Raw genomic sequence first — 21,236 nt, forward strand, 5'->3', positions numbered from 1 at the left:
TGCATTATTCCACCTGTGCCTGCTGTCGTGGCACCACAGGAATGTTTGTTAATTCTATTTGCACCAAAAAAAAAAAAAAAAAAAAAAAAAAACCAATTCACCCTGTTGAATGCTCTCAGCATCTTGATAAAATGAAGACTGGACGTTTGATCTTTCCTTGATAAATCATGTTATTCACACTAATTGTTGCATCCCTTGCTTCCCTACCTGTTATAAATCCTACTTGTTCAATACCAATTAGGTCATTTAACTTTTTTTTAAATTGTTCACTTAAATTTTCAAGAATAGTCTAAATATCAATGTAATAAGCAATAATAAGCAATGTAATAGGTCTGTAACTTTCATAATTCTATGTCTTTACCTACTTTGGGGATAACCAAGAGTTGGGAATCCTGAGACTGCAGGGAAATTAGTGTCTATTGCTAAAACTTCGTAGAAATTTTAATAAATAAGGAGCTTGTGTATCTTCAAACAATTTAGACCAGGACTTTTACCATTTGGATAGTTTTTTTTTTATAGTATTTGTTATTTCTTCCAGGGTAATAGGTTGATCTAATTTTTTATTGTATCTTTATCTAGTCTAGCTTTCAAGTGAGCCTTTACATATTGGTCTCTTTATTCCCTTTATATTATTAGCAGGTAAATTGTATAGTTCCTTGTAATATTGTGAAAATATTTAGACTATTTGTTCTGTTGTGTTAAAATTCGATCCCTTTTAATAAATATATATTGTGATCTCTTTGTAATCTAGATAGAAGTTTGTCACATTTATTGCCAAATGCTCAGCCAATTCTATGGGGAAGCTTGGCGCTTGGCCTAGACCACCACTTCTGATGTCAGCCTAGATCAGAGGCAGAAGCTGCAACTTGAATACAAGTAAGATTACTATACCAGATTAGGCAAGGGGGACCAGATTATTGTTTTAACACTATAGGGTCAGGAATGCAGGTTTGTGTTCCTGGACCTATAGTGTTCCTTTAATCATTAATTATTTTTGCTTAGCATCACTATTTCATAACAAATTTTATTTTTTTAAACTCTACCTTTCACAAAAAAAAGTTTTTTTTTACTTTACCAATTCTTTCCATTTTAGTAGTCAATATGGAATATAGGGATTACCATTAATTTGGTTATGCATTATAGAAGCTCAGTGTTCTGAGCTAACTCATAATACAAAAAAAGTCATTTTTAATTTTTATTAATCATACAAAAAAGTTTTTAAACTTTTAATACATACAAGAAAAGTGGTTACACGGTATATGCACTGCACAAAGTACTTGTTATTTTGAATATTTTCACTGGCTAAACATGAAGTTTAGAATATTAAGTTGGTTAACTGTGCTTGCACAAATTAGGCCTTAGTTGTCTGGTCCACACAATGCCAACAGAATGGTTTCATAGTCTCCTTTTACTTTTTCATCCTGAAAACAGAAATAAATAAAAAAAAATGAACAAGATTGAAAAACATCTGTTAAAATGATTGTTACACTACAAAATCTGATGTTCCACCAGGTTTGAGTTGTTTTCCCAGTTAATATGTCCAAATCTATGTTAACACTAGGTCACAATTTGCCAACTACATTGAGCAAAGACACACTGAGAACATTGTTTTTTTTTTTAAAAATGTCAGTTTGTCTCTAAAATCTTAGCAAAGATTATCAAGGTGCACAGCTTGACAACACAATATGAACATCCCATGATTCTCTAAGTGATGTTCAGTATGACGGAGAATGTAGCCAAATGATATCAGGATTTTGAGGTTTATGGCCTACAATGTCTATAGGTTTCTACCATTACATGGCTTACAGAGAACTGAAGTTTTAGTTCAAAAGCAACATTTGAAATGTCTAAGTTAATGTGTCACTTACCAAAATAGCCTGACGCAGAGATTTTCCGTAGAGACGAGCATAATGTGCTTTAATTTCTTTAAGGTCGATTTCAGATCGAGAAACAAGAAGCCTAATTAAGTCCTTGTGTCGAGTTCCAGATCCCTGGGCAAAAGCAAATGACCAAAGAAAAAAAAAAAACTTAAATGAATTCAAACTTTCTCACAAGAAGTCATGCACCTTTAATAATTGGCCATTCCTTTAGAGGATTACTAAACAGCACAAGGAACCTTTTGGTATCAACTGCCTGGCTTGTGTCAAGTCATTTGAGCAGCTTGACTAAATATCTACACTGAGCACCTAAAGCCCATTACCTATTTGGTAATGTGATCATTTCTATCCATTCTTGGATAGCATTTATAGGTTTAGAGTGCTGGACTAACATAAGAAAACGCTGAGTGGGCAGTAGGTAAATTAAAATATCACCAGAACGTTGAATCAAGATCACTACGCAAGATACATCTTGTCCCAAAAAACAAAAGAAAACAAAAAAAACACCACACACCAGCCCCCTCCCCTCAAACCTTATAGAAACATGGTAACCCATATTAAAATGAAATTACTAACCTTCATTGCCAGGTAGAATTTTTCAGCAAAATAAGCAGGTATACTCCCAACACATTTAGCTACAAATTGAGAAGTCACAATATTAACATAACATTCCACATGCACAGCATAAATATCAGTCATACGTGTGTAAATGATAAATAGGAAAAAAATTAATAAAACTTCACACAAATTCAGACCATATTTTGCAGTTATGCATTAAATAGACATTTACATAAGTGATTTAAGTAGTAAAGCAACCTTTTTAGAATAAGTTTGTAATTGAGGGGGAGGGGTGTGGTTAGTTGGAAGTTAGCATTTTAATGTGTTATTACCTCAAACAGAGACAGGATTTAGACAGTCAACGTAAAAGGGAACTAAAAGCCATAACTACTACAGCTCATTGCAATCTTAATGCATTTCTAATGAATAGTCATTCCTTGCAGGCATTTGCATGCAGACAAGGTCTTAGAGAAAATGCAGTGTTTACATTGCCCCTAGGGGCACCTCCAGTGGCAATGCTGCACAGTACGCAGTACTGTTTAGCATGGAGATGCCAAATTTTCCTCATTGAGATTTATTGATTCAATGCATATCTAAGGGGTTGCCAATTGCACACCCCCAAAAAAACAAACCCCACCACATTTGGCCCCACCCCCATGCAGATTTCATCCTGTGAAATTGGGTTGGCTAAAAACCCGTAATTCTGATAATGTCACCAAGGAGGCGAATTGGGGTGATGGCTTTAACACTATAGGGTCAGGAATTCAGGTTTGTGTTCCTGACCCTATATAGTTTTCCCTTTAAGGACAATGTAGCTCTCACACCCCCCCCCCCCTCCCCCCCCTCCGCATTGGGCCTTAAACTTTAAATTCACTTTAAAATCCTGACAATTCTCATCTTCGTGAATAGCCTTTGAGTTCCATCCCTGGTTTTCAGTCAAGTTTTTCCTAGCTGTTTGAGGGGGAGAGAGTTCCATCACAAACTTCAGCCCCTAGGCAGCCACACATAATGTATTTTATACTGTTTTCTAACCAATTAAAGCTTTCTTAAAGCAGCATGTCAACATCTGAGGATTTTGCAAAACCCTATCCTTTCCCTAATTGGGACATTGCTGATTGGGACTAGTGGCCAGGGAAAGGTTAATTCTAACTACCTGAACCGTCCCTCGTAGGCACAAACATCTTGTTCGTCCTCGATAGCTACTGATGCTTCAGAAACACATCACTGCTGTACTCTTGCACATGTATTGATATGCAATATCCTATAAGTTCCTCCATAGACGGGTGCAATTTCTTGCAGTAGTCACTGGTGAAAGCTGGTGGATTGACACTTTATGGCAGTAGCTCTGCCCAGAGTCAAGAAGTGTTGGGCATTGGGAAAAAAATCCTACTTTGTCTTGTATTTTTGGTTACAAAATTGAAGAAAAAACAAACAAAAAAAAAAAATGACTAAACAAAAAACACCAGCAAGACAGTAGCAGAGAGTTGAAGAGGAAGTGATTGTAAAACGGCAAGTATGGCTTGACAGTGCAGCTTTAAGGAAAGCTTTGGGCCACAAATTTACTTTAAATTTTACTGAAGTCACTCACAAATTGACATGAGACAGTTTTCGATATCTCCTTTCAACTCCAGATCAAGAGCTTTATTTACATCATTCTTGCTGTATCTTGAATATCTTCGGAATACTGAAATACAGAACAGTCAGAACCAATATGAAGGTCACTACTCTAACACCCATTAGAAGCCAAAATAGACATTGAAATATTTAAAACAAAATTACTAATCAAGAGATGTATATACACACACACACACACACACACACACCGAATACACAGCTTAGGGGACAACCTGCTTAATAGTTTAAGGTTAGAAGTAGCATCAACATTTGATGCAGTCAGTAAGCAACACCAAAAGCAGTCAGTACAAAGCGATTCTAGCCACTTGACAAAATTGGTCTGCTGCTTCTTTGCTTTCCCCACAGATCCAAGTTAAAACGTGTTGCTCTAATATGCCAGAAGTTCTCCGTAAACTTGAAGATATACATATGTGTTGGTGTTTTTAAGAGCCAGCAGAATATGAATTTAACATCTGTAGTTGAAACAAGGGTTGTGAAATTCAAGAACATGCCCAAAATGAAACAAAATGAGAATAAAGTACATGTGGGGACTATAATTGTTTTATATATGGATTTAATACACCCAAAAAGGAAATGGGTGCATTAAAGCAATATTTACACGAATTCTACATATGGGTTTAATAATTTAAGTCACGGAAGGGTGAAATGTCAACAAGGAAGTGGTCAGGTGTGGGGGTGGAAATATTGATACAAATAAGCAAATTTCTGAGGTTTATTATACCTTCTCGAAGATGTGGAAAGCTCCTTGACGTTAGAATATTAATGAATGTTGAGACATCTGTTCCTTTTCTCTTCTCTCCAGCTTCATACAAAGCCTACAAACCCCAAAATGCATTCTTTAGTTTAGATCATTAAATGCTCATGTTGGGTTATCAGAGTGAGAGTATACAAGAATTATAGGTTATGCTACATTTACCCTAGCATCGTTGTCAGCTTGCTCGTCATTAACCGCAGTTGCTTCACTGCGTTCACCCTAAGAAAATTAAGTTGTATTGTAAGCAATACTTTCACAAATTAACAAAGACAAATCAAAACACATCTAGAGAAATACAGCACAGAGGTCAACATACAACATTTTACCTTTATGAGTGCAAGAAGAGCCTTTTGGAAGTCTCCAGAGGTGTCTGAGGCAACATCTTTTGCTAGATCTTTTTTGAATTCTGATATATAAAAAAAAAACAAAAAAAAACACTTTGGCAATGATCCATCTAATAACTTTACTAGTTAATACAGTGGTGAAGAAGTAGGGGATACATTTTGTTTTTAAAGGGGGAGGTGTAAGCAATTAGAAATCCAACATACCATTTACTAATTGTGCAACAGCAAAGTAGTCCAGGCACTCAAGGTCTTCATACATCAGATTTATTGGAAAATATGACAGATACAGCAACGTTTCTCAAGCTTGATTAAGATCCCTGAAGGGATCAAAACATTGTGGTTTCTGTCATATTTTTCCTATAAATCTGCTGATGTATTAAGATCTTGAGTGCCTGGATTACTTTACTGTTACTAAATGCATTACAGGTTTGCCAGCCCTAGCTACAGTGCACCGGGGTCTACAGGTGATAAGCGTGTGGATTTTTTTTTGCGATCAGTAAAATTTACTACTCGGGTGTCACAAAACCATATCCAATGCTGGTGCTGCACTGAGAATGAATCAGCGCCTGAAGCAACAACTCAAGACACCCTGTATCTCCATGGGCCAATAGGATTACCAATTACCATATTGGCACTTCCATCATGTTCTCAAAGAGAACAGCTTACCTTCTTTGTAAACTTTGTTAATTTCTCGGATCTCCCGATTATTCCTTGACACCAGAATTTCTATTAAACATTCCTCATCTGTCCCAAGACCCTGAAAGATATGGATTAAAATATTGAATAATATCGGAAAGAACCAAAAAGAAATATTGAATATATAACGAAAATAGGATATCAAGAGTGCTCCTCCTTTCAAACAGGTGTCCCCTCAGGCCTTGCTATGACATTAATACAAAGATAAAGTGCTCAGCGCAAAATTGAAATAATATTAATGCTTTAACTCCCAGAGCTTGACACCACCATATGTGTTACACAGGTGAATTATAGTTATACCTGAATACAGTATAATTCCTTCTCCAATAATGGAGGCAACAGACTCAGGTATTCCTGTATGGTATAAAAAGGAGAACGCCGAGGATAACACCGTTATAAAAGAGGGTTCAATTTAAAACTCTGTATGGTCCAACTCACAATTTTCTGAGCCTGTTATATCGAAACTGGCTCAGGTTATATCACTTTAAATGCAATGTGCAGATCCAGGTGAGTTGGAGATGATCCCTCAGAAAAGAATTGTGGGAAAGGAAACACCAGATTAGTATAAAAAAAAATCACAATATTTATTACAAAAAATATAAAAAGCCTTACATTAAGGTTTCTGGAGTGCCATTCATTCAAAGAGTAAAAGCACAAATGCTTTTACTCTTTGAATGAATGGCACTACAGAAATGATGCTTTTACTCTTTGAATGAATGGCACTCCAGAAACCTTAATGTAAGGCTTTTTATATGTTTTGTAATAAATATTGTGATTTTTATACTAATCTGGTGTTGCCTTTCCCACAATTATTTTCTGAGGGATCATCTCCAACTCACCTGGAACTGCACATTGCATTTAAAGTGATATTACCTGAGCCAGTTTCGATATAACAGGCTCAGAAAAATGTGAGTTGGACCATACAGAGTTTTAAATTGAACCCTCTTTTATAACAGTGTTATCCTAGGCATTCTTTTTATATCATACAGGAATACCTGGGTCTGTTGCCTTCATTATTGGAGAAGGAATTATACTGTATTCATGCATAACTATAATTCACCTGTGTAACACATATGGTGGTGTCAAGCTCTGGGAGTAAGAGCATTAATATTATTCCAATTTTGCCCTGAGCACTTTATCTTTGTATTATATATTTATTTCACTGTTGGTGGAATCTCTTGTTATTAATTCCACTGTGTTTATAGCTGCATGTCCTAGCGCTCATATTATTGCACTACTATCTGGTAACTTGCTATGACATTAGTAGTGTTCTCTACCATTAGAAATTCATGCAGTCTAGGATTGAGCAAATCTGCACACCAGTCTCTCCACCAGAAGAATGTTTTAACCTAGAGACCTAGTTAACCATCACACTTTAAGGCTTTGAGACAAATGCTCATTAGTTCTGAGACAAGCCTAGATGCATTCATGTAGCACTATTGCTGGGGGTTAAATCATACATAAACACCGACCATCCACAATATTGAAACCACATGCCTAATATAGTTTAGGTCCCCATCATGCTGCCAAAACAGCTCTGTGTTCAGACATTGACTCCACAAGACCTCTGAACCCATTTTGTGGTATCAGACAACAAAACGTTAGCAGTTCCTTTAGTCCTGCAAGTTGCAAGGTTGGGCCTCCACGGATCAGATCTTTGTGCATCTGTGGGATGTGCTGGAACAATCTGATTGAGACCTGGGGAATTTGAAAGCCAAGGCAACACCTTGAACATGGTCATGTTCCTCAAAAACATTCCTTAACAATTTTGCAGGGTGCATTACCCTGCTGAAAGAGGTCACAGCCATCAGCAAGGCGTACGTAGTCTTCAACAGTCGCTAGGTAGGTTGTACATGTCAATGTAACATCCACCTGATTGCCAGGACCCAAGGTTTCCCAGAGCATACGCTGGCCTGCAGTCTTTACATCATGCATCCCAATGTCATCTCTTCCCTAGGTAAATGAGGCACACATCTGGCCATCCACCTGATCTAAGAGAAATTGATTATCCAGGCAACCCTCCTTTGCTCCATGGTCCAGTTCTGACACTCCTATTTCTATTGAAGTCCCTGTGGTGACTAGAGGTCATCATGGGCATTCTGAATATGGAACTGCATAGCGGCAGACTGGTCAAACTGATTAACCTGTGTTCCATCATGGCCAGCATTAATGGTTTCAGCAGTTTAAGCTACAGTAGTGCTTCTATGTGATTGGAAGAGTTTGGCTAGCCATTTGCTCACCACATGCACCAATGAGGCTTGGGCTCACAAGACCCAAACACTGGTTCACTGATTGTCCTTCCTAATCGTGTAACAGCAAAGTAGTCCAGGCACTCAAGGTCTTCATACATCAGATTTATTGGAAAATATGACAGATACAGCAACGTTTCTCAAGCTTTGTAGGTACCCACCACTGCCTACCAGAAACATGTTTTGGAGATGCTCTGACCCAGTAGTCTAGCCATCATGATTTGACTTCTGTCAGAGTGCCTTAGATCTTTTTGCTGGTCCTTTATTCTTTCTTCCAACACGTTAAATTCAAGAACCAACTGGTCACTTGCTGCCTAATATACCCCCATCCATTGAAAGGTGCCATTGCAACAATATAATCAAGGTTTTTAACTAGACCTGTCAGTGGTTGCAATGTTGTGGCTTATCAGTTTATGAGAACACCAACTGGCAAAGAAGGAGGTAGTTTATAAACATTTCAATCCTAAAAAGGAACTCATTGGATTGCGGGAGGGAAAATTTTTTACATTATATTTTAACATTTCATTCTCAAAATTAAATATATGATTTATTGAAAAAAATCTGCCACTTATTTATATAAATACACATTATCAAAATCAAGACATACATACATACATACATAAATAGAAACCAATATTGAATACCTTGGTTGCCCACTTCAACTCATGAGCATCAAATTGAGCTGGGGTCTTCATCATACCGAGCACAACTTCTTCCAGATGGCTCTTAAGAGCTTTCTTTAAAGCTTCATCTAGAGGCTATATAGAGGAAGACAAATATGGAATGATGTTCTAAAATAAGCAAACAGTCCAATGACAGTTAATTGACACATTACTGTTAAAAAGCTAAAAAAAAGTTTTACTAAGATAGTGCTTCTTAAAAGGCCCCTGCAACAGTTTTACTGTTGGTTTTGGCTACCCCTCTATCAAGTGGGATTAAGACAGTGAGAGTAGCCAGGGACAGCCAATTTGAAATGAAGGCAAGAGGTTGTGTGTGCTTGGAGTATTGTAAGGGTGTGAACCATTAAGTGTGAGTCAATTAATCTGTGTGCGCATGTCAGTGATTGTATTTCGCCACAAAGGACAGTTGTAATAAAAATAAAAAGATAATTTTAAAGGGACACTATAATGTTGGGAATTTGTATTCCGAATACTCTACATAGCTTCAAACCCCAGGACATTCATTTTTTTTTTAAGAATGTATATTTAACCCCTTAAGGACACATGACATGTGAGACATGTCATGATTCCCTTTTATTCCAGAAGTTTGGTCCTTAAGGGGTTAAAAAAATAATCATAATAATTTACATCTTTCAAGCTCCAATACATCCTCTGCATTGCTAGTCTCCCTACCTTCTGCAAGGTTGATGGGGCAGTGCTGATCCACTCAATTTTCCTCATACAGAAGCATTGGTGACCTGATGTGCATGTGTGGCAAGTACTATACATATCAAACTAAATGTGGCATTGCAGCAGAGGCACATCTAGTGGCTGTCAGTGTGACAGCCACTAGTGGTGTGTAACTCTTCAAGGTAAAGCAATATTTTATCTTGTGGCATTAAAACGATAGGACCACTGCACAGAGACCACTTTATTGAGACAAATGGACTGGGTGACTGTAGTGGTCCTTTAAAGTGTGTGAGTATTATACATGTAGATTATATAATATTTAATTAATAATTAATAAGCCAATCTCCAATTCAGACGTGTTTGCAGTTTGGCTATTACCTAAATATAAAATTCACTTTGAATTTCTGACAATGTTATGTGTGACGGCAGAAGCCATTGCACTGGCCCTGGCTGTCCCACTAATGAGAATAGCCACCCCTATCAAAGAGAGCAATACAAACTCACTTTGTCCTACTACAATATACATACACTTTGGAGCACTGGGCACTTAAAGCATTGCTAAGGGAAAACATTGCTATGATATGGTTTTGTTTGGCAGAACTCCCTGAAGATCCTACATAACCTGGGAATTTGCTGCATAAAAAAAAAAAAAATAGCATTTTTTTATTTTACTGTACATTAAATAAGGAGTTAACTTGGACTGTCACTTTAAGTCAATATGGGATGAAATACTAGATGTGCCTCAGAATAGGACGGACAGAACAATATTTTAGCCTTGTTGAGGGAGAGTTAAAAAGATAAACTTAATGGATGTACACTAGACATGCCACTGCAATTAAATTTAGCCCAGCATGCATATATTCAAGCAATACTTTACAGGTAGACATATGCACATTTTTTACCAGTTTGAAACAGGTTTTACAGTTACCTTTCCAGTCGCTTGTTGATAGGCAGCTTTGATTTGCTGACGCTCTCCATTTGTTCTTTTAGTTAAGATACATATGATTGTTCCCTCATCAACACCTGTTTAAAAGGTAACAAGACCTATGTTAAACTTTGGAAATAAAGCATTTGCACTTTTATATAGAGTAGTAAATAAAGTTCCCAATAAGTGACCAGTAAGTAACATTTGGCAGATGATTTGGGTAAAAAGAACAGGATCCCATATAGTGTATATTGGACTACCATGGAATGTCAAAATAGTGCTGGATAATACTAGCTGCAAGATTTGTTTTTGCAGTTCAACAATGTTGTAACCTACATTTTATGACACTATGGAGGAAGTCCATAGGAACTCAGAGCATCTTTCATGGTATAAATTGGTGAGACTGAGCGAAGAGAATCATCTTTCAACAGCAAGAATGATTGTTAGTACAAGAAAAATACAAGATTATTAGATTAAAGGGTGCAGGCAATAGATATTAATAAAGATATACACAAGATTTGAAAAAAAAAAAATTATGGACTCAAAATGAGTCGCCTTGGGAATGCGGAAACAATTATCGAAGGTGCAAAATAATGCAACAAGCTTTCCAGTTTAATTCAAAAGGAACACTTTACTTTCTGCAACTTTTGTAATTTCATATAAAGCAAACCAAGTTTGAAACACTAGAAAATTGCATGTGTGTATGGTTAAAGGGACACTATAGTCACCAGAATACATTAAGCTGTAGTGGTTCGTTTCTACATCCCAACCCAGCAGGCTTTTCAATGGAAACACTGCCTTTTCAGAGAAAAGACAGGGTTTACATTGCTGGCTAGGAAAACCTAATGGTAGTTAGAGGATGGACACTAGAGGCGCTTCATATTTCAGTGTTCTGTGTCTCCACACTAACTGAAGATGATTAATGCTATGAGGAGATGATTGGCACAATATTGCCTCCCAATGCTTTCCTATTGGAAAGCATTGGATTGGCTGAGATAATTAAGACTGATGATCTCTGACAGAGGTGGGGCCAAATGAGGCGAGACCAGCACTGCAATGGAAATTCCACTATAAAGGGGGCCATAGAACTAGATAGCTAGTCCAACACAATATTAGGAATACATGCTTGTACACAATTCATTATTCTAAGTGGAAACACACACACATAGATATGTTCTGTCACTTTTTTTAAATTGTTTTTTATATCCTCTACATGGTTCCAAATTTGACAGAGTTAACATTCCTTTTAACCCTCTTCACACTATCATGTTCCTACCACTACCCTCTTAAGCACCACTCACCACAATCTGAGAACCAAAATTATTATAAATCATGGCCTGCTTTGTTGCTGTAATTTATCTGCTGAGTGCTGGTGGAGAATGTTGAAATCAAGCCTTCCACCCGAACCTACAAAAGTATAAAACCCTTCAATTGCGATACTACCAAACTAAAATTATGTCCAAATTCCTCTTACTAATGTTACTTGCCCTTGCAAATGATGTAGAGTCTAACCCTGGTCCCCCAACAGATTCCATTCCTAGCCTTTCAGCTAAGAAAATAAATAAAACCCACCCCTCTCCTTTGTGCACTGTAGTAGTCTATATCTCTAGAACTGTTGATCTTGAGGAAAGTCCCATGTAGTGGACTGAAATGTCGATCATTTAAAATATGCTTTAATAAAATTTGGATTTTTCCCATGGACCGTGAATAAAAATATATATATATATATATATATATATATATATATATATATATATATATATATTTTGCTCTACTGCAAGCATGGTGTTTACATTACAAGCCCAAAATCATTGTGTTCTCTAAATAGTGGCTAATCGCTACAATATCTGACTGCCACTGCAATACATGTGTATTCAGGCCATAGAAATGGCAGAGCAAAATGAGGCGGAATTGTAATTTATGTTGACAATTCCATAACATTCACCACTTACAAAACTTTAGCTCTCTTGACACCCTTGTTTTCCTTTCTGACACAATTGAGATCCCGTGCAGTAAATCAATCATTGTTCCTGGAATCTACCGCCCAGCTAGCTCCCCAGTGCATTCCCCATCTGACATAGCCCATCTCCTTAGTGAAACCATAGCTCAAAAGTCAAGAAGTGAACTGTTGGTCTTTGGAGATTTTAATATGGATTGGCTGAATCCTAAAAATAGTTCTTGCTTGCAGTTTAAGACTTTGCAGCCAATTCAATTAATCTCCTCCACAACTCGCATTAACGTTAAAAGCCTTAACCATACCCTACTTGACTGGATTCTCTCCACTTCTCTTGATCGAATGCAGGTGTTCTCCCTAACAGTTTCAGTGATCACTGCGTGCGCAAAATAAAAGTTATTAAATCCTCTCCCAAGATTAAAAATCACCAGGTCCTTTAAAAAAAAAAAAAAAAAAATACATGTAATCCTTTCTAAAAGACATGAAGAACCTCCCATGGCACTGTGCAGCTGAATTCTTTCAGTCAGAACTGCTACAAGTTTGGAATTTGCATGCCCCGCTGTGTAAGGGGCACATATGAATTGGATCAAAGCTGACCTTAATTCAAATATACCAGTTTCGGGATTCATTGTGGTCAAAATTCAAGCATACTGGCTCTATGAACGATCACTGAGCATATAGACAATGGCGAAATATATGCACAAAATAAAATTGGCCAAGGCCCAATATTTCTGTGAAAATCTGAATATTTCAAACCCTAGAAACTTTTGGAAAGTTATAAATAAATTACAGACTCCCCAATCTCCACTGTCAAAGTGGACAACCAAACCCTGCAACTTAGATGGAGCATCCGACAATTGTTTTAAAGCATTTGCTACACTACCCTGATTGCAAAGCTAATAAATTACACTCATCATGAAACTACAAATGTGGATCAGGCCCCACTAAATTTGCAAAGATCCAATATAGACAAGTTCAATTTTAGACTTGCCTATTACGGTCATTAAGAGATACCTTCACAATCTAAAAATGAAAAACCAGTCTGGACCTGATTTAATCCCAGCAATGCTGTTGAAGCTCAATGCGTCGGCAATTGCTTAACCCCTTAAGGACCAAACTTCTGGAATAAAAGGAAATCATGACATGTCACGTGTCCTTAAGGGGTTAACCAGTCACAACAATGAACAAACCCAGACTTTAGAAGACTGCAAGAGTAGTACCTATGCATAACAATAGGTGACATTACTTTGGTTTCCAACCACTGCCCCAATATCATTGCTCCCAGTATTGTCAAAAATCTTAGAAAAAAAATATGTCCATACACAACTATGAGTACTACCAACAATCTAACTATCTGACCCCTAATCAATCGGGTTTTTGCCTGAATCACTCCACTACAACTGCTCTCTTACAAGTTTGCAATGGCATTCAAACTGGCATGGAACAAGGAGACCTAACAAGCTACCTGCCTTGATTTTGCAAAGGCCTTTGACACAGACCATGGCATTCTACTGCACATAAAAAAACAAACAAAAAAAAAAAAACACATACACCATACTTGGGTATTGGTGATTGTCGGGTAGCCTGGTTTCGATCATATGTATCGATCACAATATGTGTCCATTTCTGACAGACTCCCTACCTCTCCCAATCACGTGTGGTGTTCCCCAAGGTTCCATTCTCAGCCCCTTACTATTCACATTATTTATAAATGATCTACAAATCCTAAAATGTACACACGTACGCAGACAGCACAGTAATGTATGCAAGCAAATCCGATCTACTGCAGCTTGAGGCTGTGCTCCAAGACCAGTTCACAGAGGTAGAAAAGTGGATCACAAAACAAACTCTTCCTAAACACTAACAAAACAGTCACAATGATCTTTGGAACAGTACCTAAATTACACAAATCCTACCTTTCCATCAAAACAAAAATCAAATCGCACACTGACCGCAGTTCACTCTTTTAAATACTTGGGTATGTTAGACCCCAATCTATCTTTTGGCCTCCTCATAGAACAGGACGCCCTAAAACCTGTACATAGGGGCTACCGTTTTACTCGAGAGACTTCACTGGACACAAATACTAGGGTTTCAAAACAGTAAAACCCATCACAACGATGATATTGTTTGTGTTCCACGGAGTCTCGCAAGTACACACCTTCCCCCACCCCCATGTACAGGTTTTATGGTGTTTTCAAGAGTTACTGAGGGTTACCATAAGGGCATACCATTTGCAAAGGTAGACAACCCATGGTATTGCAAATGGGGTATGTTCAGTCTTTTTTTTTTTTTTAGTAGCCACTTAGTCAAACACTGGCCAAAATTGGTGTTCTTATTTGTGTTTTGCATTTTTCACCCACAAATATAAACACTCATTTTGGCCAGTGTTTGTGATTCAGTGGCTACTAAAAAAAGACTGCACATAACCCAGGGTATTCAATATAGGGTGTCTACTTTAAAAAGATATGTACATGTGAGGTGTGATTCAGAGATTTATGACAGTGTTACAATGTCACTATTGATACATTTTAAAAATATATATTTTGAAATAGCAATGTCCTACTTTTACTTATAGCCCTATAACTTGCAAAAACAGCTAAAAACATGTCAACATTGGGTATTTCTTAACTAGTACAAAAATTAGAAGCTATTTAGCATGGGTGTTTGACGGTCAAAGTTCGAAAAAGTGTGTTTACATTTTTCCATCATATTTTATAGTAAATTATACGATGAAAATAACGGTATCTATAGAAAGACCATTTCATGGCGAGAAAAACTGTAAATATGTGTGGGAACAGTAAAGGAGTAAGGAAAATTACAGCTAAACACAAACACCGCAGAAATGTAAAAATGGTCCTTAACGGTAAGAAAATTAAGACAGTCTGGCCACTAAGGGATTAAAGGGACACTAGAGTCACCAGAACAACTACAGCTTATTGAGTTTGTTCTGGTGAGTAGAATCATTACCTTCAGGCCTTTTGCTGTAAACACTATTTTCAAAGAAAATGCAGTGTTTGCATTACAGCCTAGTGATAACTTCACTGGACACTCCTTAGATGGCTTCTAGAGATCCTTCCTGGGTCATGGCTGCCTAAAATGCATCCAAACATTCAGTGTCTCCTCCCTCTGCATGCAGACGCTGAACTTTCCTCATATAGATTCATTGATTCAATTCACCTCTATGAGGAGATGCTGATTGACCAGGGCTGTGTTTGAATCATGCTGACTCTGCCCCTGATCTGCCCTTTTGTCAGTCACAGTCAATCCTATGGGGAAGCATTGTGATTGGATCAGGCTACCACTTCTGATGATGTCAGCAGACTGCTGTTTTTTTTCTGAGTCTAACAGCATGCAGAGTTACAGCTTCAGGCTTAAATGCAGTAAGATTTTAACTATATTTATGGAGGCATGAGGGGCATGTTTTCCTGACCCTACAGTGATCCTTTAAACAACAACTTTAAATCAATGTCACTATGCTCTCCCTCATGTAAAATTTATTTGTTTTAGATAAGCAAGCAGGTGACGGAGACATTTTTATAGCACATTGAATGCAAGTCCATTTACGGATTAAATAAAGACACCGGCGATATCATGCAATTTCTTACCTTTTGCTTTGATGGCTTTTTCTAGTTCCACTGCATCTGCTGCTGCATTAAATTTAGAATCTGCTTTTACCTGACCTCCAGCCTCCTGGGCCTGTGAAGAATATGTCATAAGATCAAAGAAAAGGGTTTGTTAAAGGGTCAAAATTCAGTATGGCCGTTTCGACTGTAAACCATGAGAATCTGAGAGTTAAATATCATCCCAATATAATAATGTGCAGATATACTATGATGAATGGAAACATGGGATCAATGGTCTAAATTTTCATAAAAATCAATCATACCCAACAGTCCTGGATCTGACTTTGATTTTGGGAGTCTTATATATTTAATATACAATAGAATATAAAATAAACCAGCCTCAGATGGCAGGATGGGACCCCAACACAATGGGACATTCTGGGATGGGACACTCCTACACAATCTGACCATGTTTATGGACTTACGGTACATGGAGGATGTCCTCCTTGTTCAGTGAAGTTGGCTTGTGCGAGGAAAGCTTGCATAAAAGACATGATGAGTCAGGATTCCTAAAAGGAAATAAAATATAATTCCCAATTTGTTTCTTTGGTAACATTTCCCCCCCAAACCTATTTTTAAACTTTTACACCTATAAAACTTAGGGTGTTTGCCTATATTTTATGAATGGCTTTATTTTTGCAGCCTGATTATTAACCACATTCAAGAGGGGCTCTAAGCAATAAACTAACATTAAAGGACCACTCTAGTGCCAGGAAAACACACTTGTTTTCCTGGCACTAGAGTGCCCTGAGGGTGCCCCCACCCTCAGGGTCCCCCTCCCGCCCGGCTCTGGAAAGGGGAAAAGGGGTAAAACTTACCTTTTTCCAGCACTGGGCAGGGAGCTCTCTGCCTCCGATCCTCCTCCGTTCTGCCCCGTTGGCTGAATGCGCACGCGCGGCAAGAGCTGCGCGCGCATTCAGCCGGTAGCATAGGAAAGCATTTACAATGCTTTGCTATGGACGCTTGCGTGCTCTCACTGTGATTTTCACAGTGAGAATCACGCAAGCGCCTCTAGCAGCCGTCAATGAGACAGCCACTAGAGGATTTGGGGGAAGGCTTAACCCATTAATAAACATGAGTATGGAAGAGAAATGGCCAAAAGGCAGTGGGTCCTATAGGACAGACCAGGGGTTAACCCTAAATGGTGAAGGAATAGAAAGAAAAGAACACAGTCTGTCCACATATGTATGCATACATACATCGATATCAAAGTAACAGTCGAAAAAGAATAATAATAACTTTATTAGGTAACACAAAAACTGAACTATGTACAGAGGGGAGGGGGGAGGGAGAGACAGAAGTATGTCTGATGCGGAAGCACCTAGGTAGTTAAAAATATATATATATAGAGTTAGAAAAGTGCTCGAGCTAGCGGTCTCTATTATCTTAGAAACCTTCTGTGTATATATATATATATAGGCCTAACTCTATATATATATTTTTAACTACCTAGGTGCTTCCGCATCAGACATACTTCTGTCTCTCCCTCCCCCCTCCCCTCTGTACATAGTTCAGTTTTTGTGTTACCTAATAAAGTTATTATTATTCTTTTTCGACTGTTACTTTGATATCGATGTATGTATGCATGCATACATATGTGGACAGACTGTGTTCTTTTCTTTCTATTCATTAATAAACATAGCAGTTTCTCTGAAACTGCTATGTTTATAAAAAAAATGGGTTAACCCTAGATGGACCTGGCACCCAGACCACTTCATTAAGCTGAAGTGGTCTGGGTGCCTAGAGTGGTCCTTTAAGTTAAACAAGTTATTTTAGTGTACATTAGGCCATACCCCTGGTCTTACTGCTCAATTCTTTGCCAGTTAGGAGTAGGTTAGTCTCCCTGCATACTTCCTAAAAACAGTCGTAAAAAAAGGACATTATAGGCACAATGGGCTATAGAAATTTACTTCAAAACAGAGTCAGATTCTCCACTGGAACAGTCCTGAATGCGAAATGGAATGATTTCTCTATGAACGAGTCATGTTCTGTCCGACAAAAAAAAAAAACCAAGCCCCTCATGAGGCACTATTTTTGTAAAGGACATTGATAAATTTTCTCTCAAAAAAAGAAACAAAAAACACGACACTGGACTTCCTCATGCATTGCATAAAGACATCGACAGCTTTCAAATTCCCAATAGAAAAGCATTGATCCAATGATTTTCTATGGGACAAATGTAATGCGCATGTGGCACTTGCCATGAATGCGCATTAGGTTAGCCCATCAGCAAGATGTAAAATGCATTTGTTTTAGATAAGCAAGCAGGTGACGGAGACATTTTTATAGCAACCCTTCATTCACCAGAGTGGTGGTGGAAGACCTTAACCCCTTAAGGACACATGACATGTGTGACATGTCATGATTCCCTTTTATTCCAGAAGTTTGGTCCTTAAGGGGTTAAAGGGACACTAGAGTCACCTGAACAACTTCAGCTTAATGTTGTTCTGGTGAGTAATAGTTCCCGTCAGGCATTTTGATGCAAACACTGCCTGTTTTTACATTGCCCCTAGGGACACCTCCAAGTGGCCATTCTTTGGAGGGTAGGGGCATTTGGCCCCTCCCCTTGCTGATTTTAGCCAGTCCAATGCTTTCCCCAGGGTAAATTATTGGATTGGCTAAAAATCTGCAATTTTGGTGATGTCACCAAGGGGGCAGGGCCAGCATGGCAGGCCATGGAGAGATGAAAATAAGGCAAGTTACAACCCGGGCTAAGCAAGCGGGCTAGCCACCTAAATGGTGGTTTTTCACTATAGGGTCAGGATTACATGTTTGTATTCCAATACTTGCTATACTATTTCAATGCACACGGTGGGCTCCAATAATCCAAATTGTCACTAGAACATTATAGCAGCAGGAATACATATTTTTAGTCCTAAAGCTATAATTTTCCTTTACCTTACATTGAATCGATTAATTAAACATATTACCAAGGAATATTTTTACCAAATCAGAATCAAATTTTGCCTAGGAGTACAAGTCATTACAGGTCACGCAACTTTGCATAATAAAATTTAGCTATACAAGCAAGCTTGACAGACTCATAATGGGTTGCATATGAGAATATTACGAAATCATAGTTTAACGCTTTAGGCAAAGTTCATAGCTAAAAAGTCATTGCTTGCATTCTGGAAGCAACACTGCAAAGTTACCCAAAGCTAGTGGGAATAAACACCCTACAGATATGCACAACAATGCAGTATGATGTGCTACCATTTACTCATTTATCAAATATGAATAAAAAGCACTTCTAATAATCCAGCAAGTATGCTTTTGATGGCATCCGCCCCCTTGGAATAGAACTAAAATATTTGGATTGAGAAATAGAAGTGGTCATGCTCCTGTGTGGTTTAGCCTAGCTCGACCATTAGAATGATGTGCCCCTCCCTGTTCCATGAACATTAGTTTCATTTATATGCCCACTCAGTTGATACTAGGCTAATATTTAACTTATGTGATGTACACAGCACACTTTCCAGAATGGTGGAGGAAGGCAATTTGTGAAGAGGTGACCATAACTCCTTTGGTAAAATTAGTGTTCCGAATTACATTTTGTTGATCAGCTTTACAAAAAGTGCAATAAATCAGAGGGGTCAATACTTTATCAGGCTGTATGGAAACTATGACTTGAGGTGGGTTAAATTAACAGATTCAACCCATCTAGACAAAAACATGGCGACTGTATTAAAACTATGCGCCATGGAGGGTTTTATATGGCTGGTTTAAGCACTATATTAAAAAAAACCACACAAAAAAAATACAAAGTTAAAATAAAATAAGGCTCTGAGCAAAGTCTGTTAATCAACATATATGTTGTGTCCATGGAAAAAATAAAATTACAAATAAAGTTGAACTAGTATCCCTATCTTGTGCCAACAGACTCTTGACACCATAACTATCATAATGAGCTCAAAGTGTCTCTTTAAGAAATCTCTAGAAGTTTTCTTAATGAATAACGGAAAGGGATACAACCACACACTTAAACCTATATAAAACATCTTAAATGTCCAGTGTTACATTTGGTTGCCATGCCCTTCTTTGCACTCACAATGCGGAGCAGTTACTTTGTCCTTAAAGGACAAAATGTTATTTCCACCTAGTGTCACCACACCCATCACCAACCTGCAACATAGCTTGCTAAACTGTTGAAACGTTAAAAGACAAAGCAGATTTTGAAATAATTACTTACAACAACAGGTTTAATCCCCCCTCCCCTTAAATTAAAAAAATAAATAATTGGGTGGGAGAGATATATCACAAAGCAGTTCGGTTAAATAAAACCACTTTAGAAAATGTTTAATTATAAACATTCAATAGAAAATGTATGTAGTATAGGTCTAACAAAAGGGATGACGTGGCAAAAAAATAAAAAATAAATAAAACCACGGTAAATAGGTTTAGTTTGTAGAGTAGCAAAGTGTTTTTTTTCCCCCAGTGACTCAGTTATGTGTTGGAAACAAAAAGGGAGCGTTACTGTAACCATTTAACCACACCCTATCATCGTATGCTGTTCTAAAGATTTTACAAACATTTTCTTTGTCCTCTTAAAAGCTATAGTCCTCCCTCCCCCCCAAAAAACAAAAAAACAAAAACAAGATATAAAGAAGTTAATATAGGGGGGAAAAAAGTGTGAAACAGCAAAATCCAAAACCTTTTGCAAAACACAAAAGTACAAATTTAAGATTTTTTTTTTTTCCTATAACTAACTGCAGCATTCCCTTTTTGCAGAGTGACAATCTAGCTGCTAACAGTACCCGGGCGTTGTGCTACATAACAAGAATACCTACCTACCTTTAGGTTATTAAGGGAGAGACACTTGTGTTATATGGACTGGAAACTGGAAAGAGCTGAAAACTCTGCTTCCGACTTTTATGAAGAGGTTGACAAACCACACCTAACAACAAGCGCATACCTCTAGACTTGCAGTGATTGGTTGGCAAGCTCGTTTATGCACCAACAGACTCAGTCCAAATACTGATTTTCTGGCACATTCACCCATAAAACACTGCCAGATGAAACAACACTGTTAAAGCGGAAGCATCACTGTAGTTTTATATTTTATTCTTTGTAAACGGCATTTCATTGTTTTGAATAGTTCTGTTTTGGGACAGTTGTAGTATTTAAGTGATTTAAAGTAAGAATTTTACTTTGCAGTCTCCAGCTCAGCTCATGCATGTTAAAGCTCATTTCACAATAAAACCAAGGGTTAACTCCTGTTTCCCTTTATTTTCATGTCTCGTTTTGCTCAATATCCTACAGACATAGATTT

At 37.7% G+C, this 21,236-nt stretch overlaps 1 protein-coding gene across 2 annotated transcripts; it reads right to left on the bottom strand.

Moving 5' to 3' along the window:
- Positions 1-1,182: 1,182 nt before the first annotated feature.
- LOC134611309 (annexin A1-like) lies at positions 1,183-20,868 on the bottom strand. 2 transcript variants are annotated; one of them, XM_063455036.1, is made up of 13 exons: positions 20,759-20,868; positions 16,393-16,476; positions 15,950-16,040; positions 10,391-10,485; positions 8,758-8,871; positions 5,835-5,925; positions 5,151-5,230; positions 4,987-5,043; positions 4,792-4,885; positions 4,024-4,119; positions 2,454-2,512; positions 1,869-1,991; positions 1,183-1,421 (listed from the first exon to the last, which is right to left on the bottom strand). In XM_063455036.1, exons 2-13 carry the CDS (start codon positions 16,459-16,461, stop codon positions 1,359-1,361), a joined length of 1,032 nt encoding a protein of 343 aa, XP_063311106.1. In that variant the 5' UTR covers positions 16,462-16,476; positions 20,759-20,868; the 3' UTR covers positions 1,183-1,358. The 2 variants fall into 2 exon arrangements, with proteins under 2 accessions (XP_063311106.1, XP_063311107.1); XM_063455037.1 differs by having other exon boundaries at positions 20,755-20,852.
- Between the last annotated feature and the right edge of the window lie 368 nt (positions 20,869-21,236).

Source organism: Pelobates fuscus, chromosome 5, assembly GCF_036172605.1.
Source record: "Pelobates fuscus isolate aPelFus1 chromosome 5, aPelFus1.pri, whole genome shotgun sequence".
Lineage (NCBI taxonomy): Eukaryota > Metazoa > Chordata > Amphibia > Anura > Pelobatidae > Pelobates > Pelobates fuscus.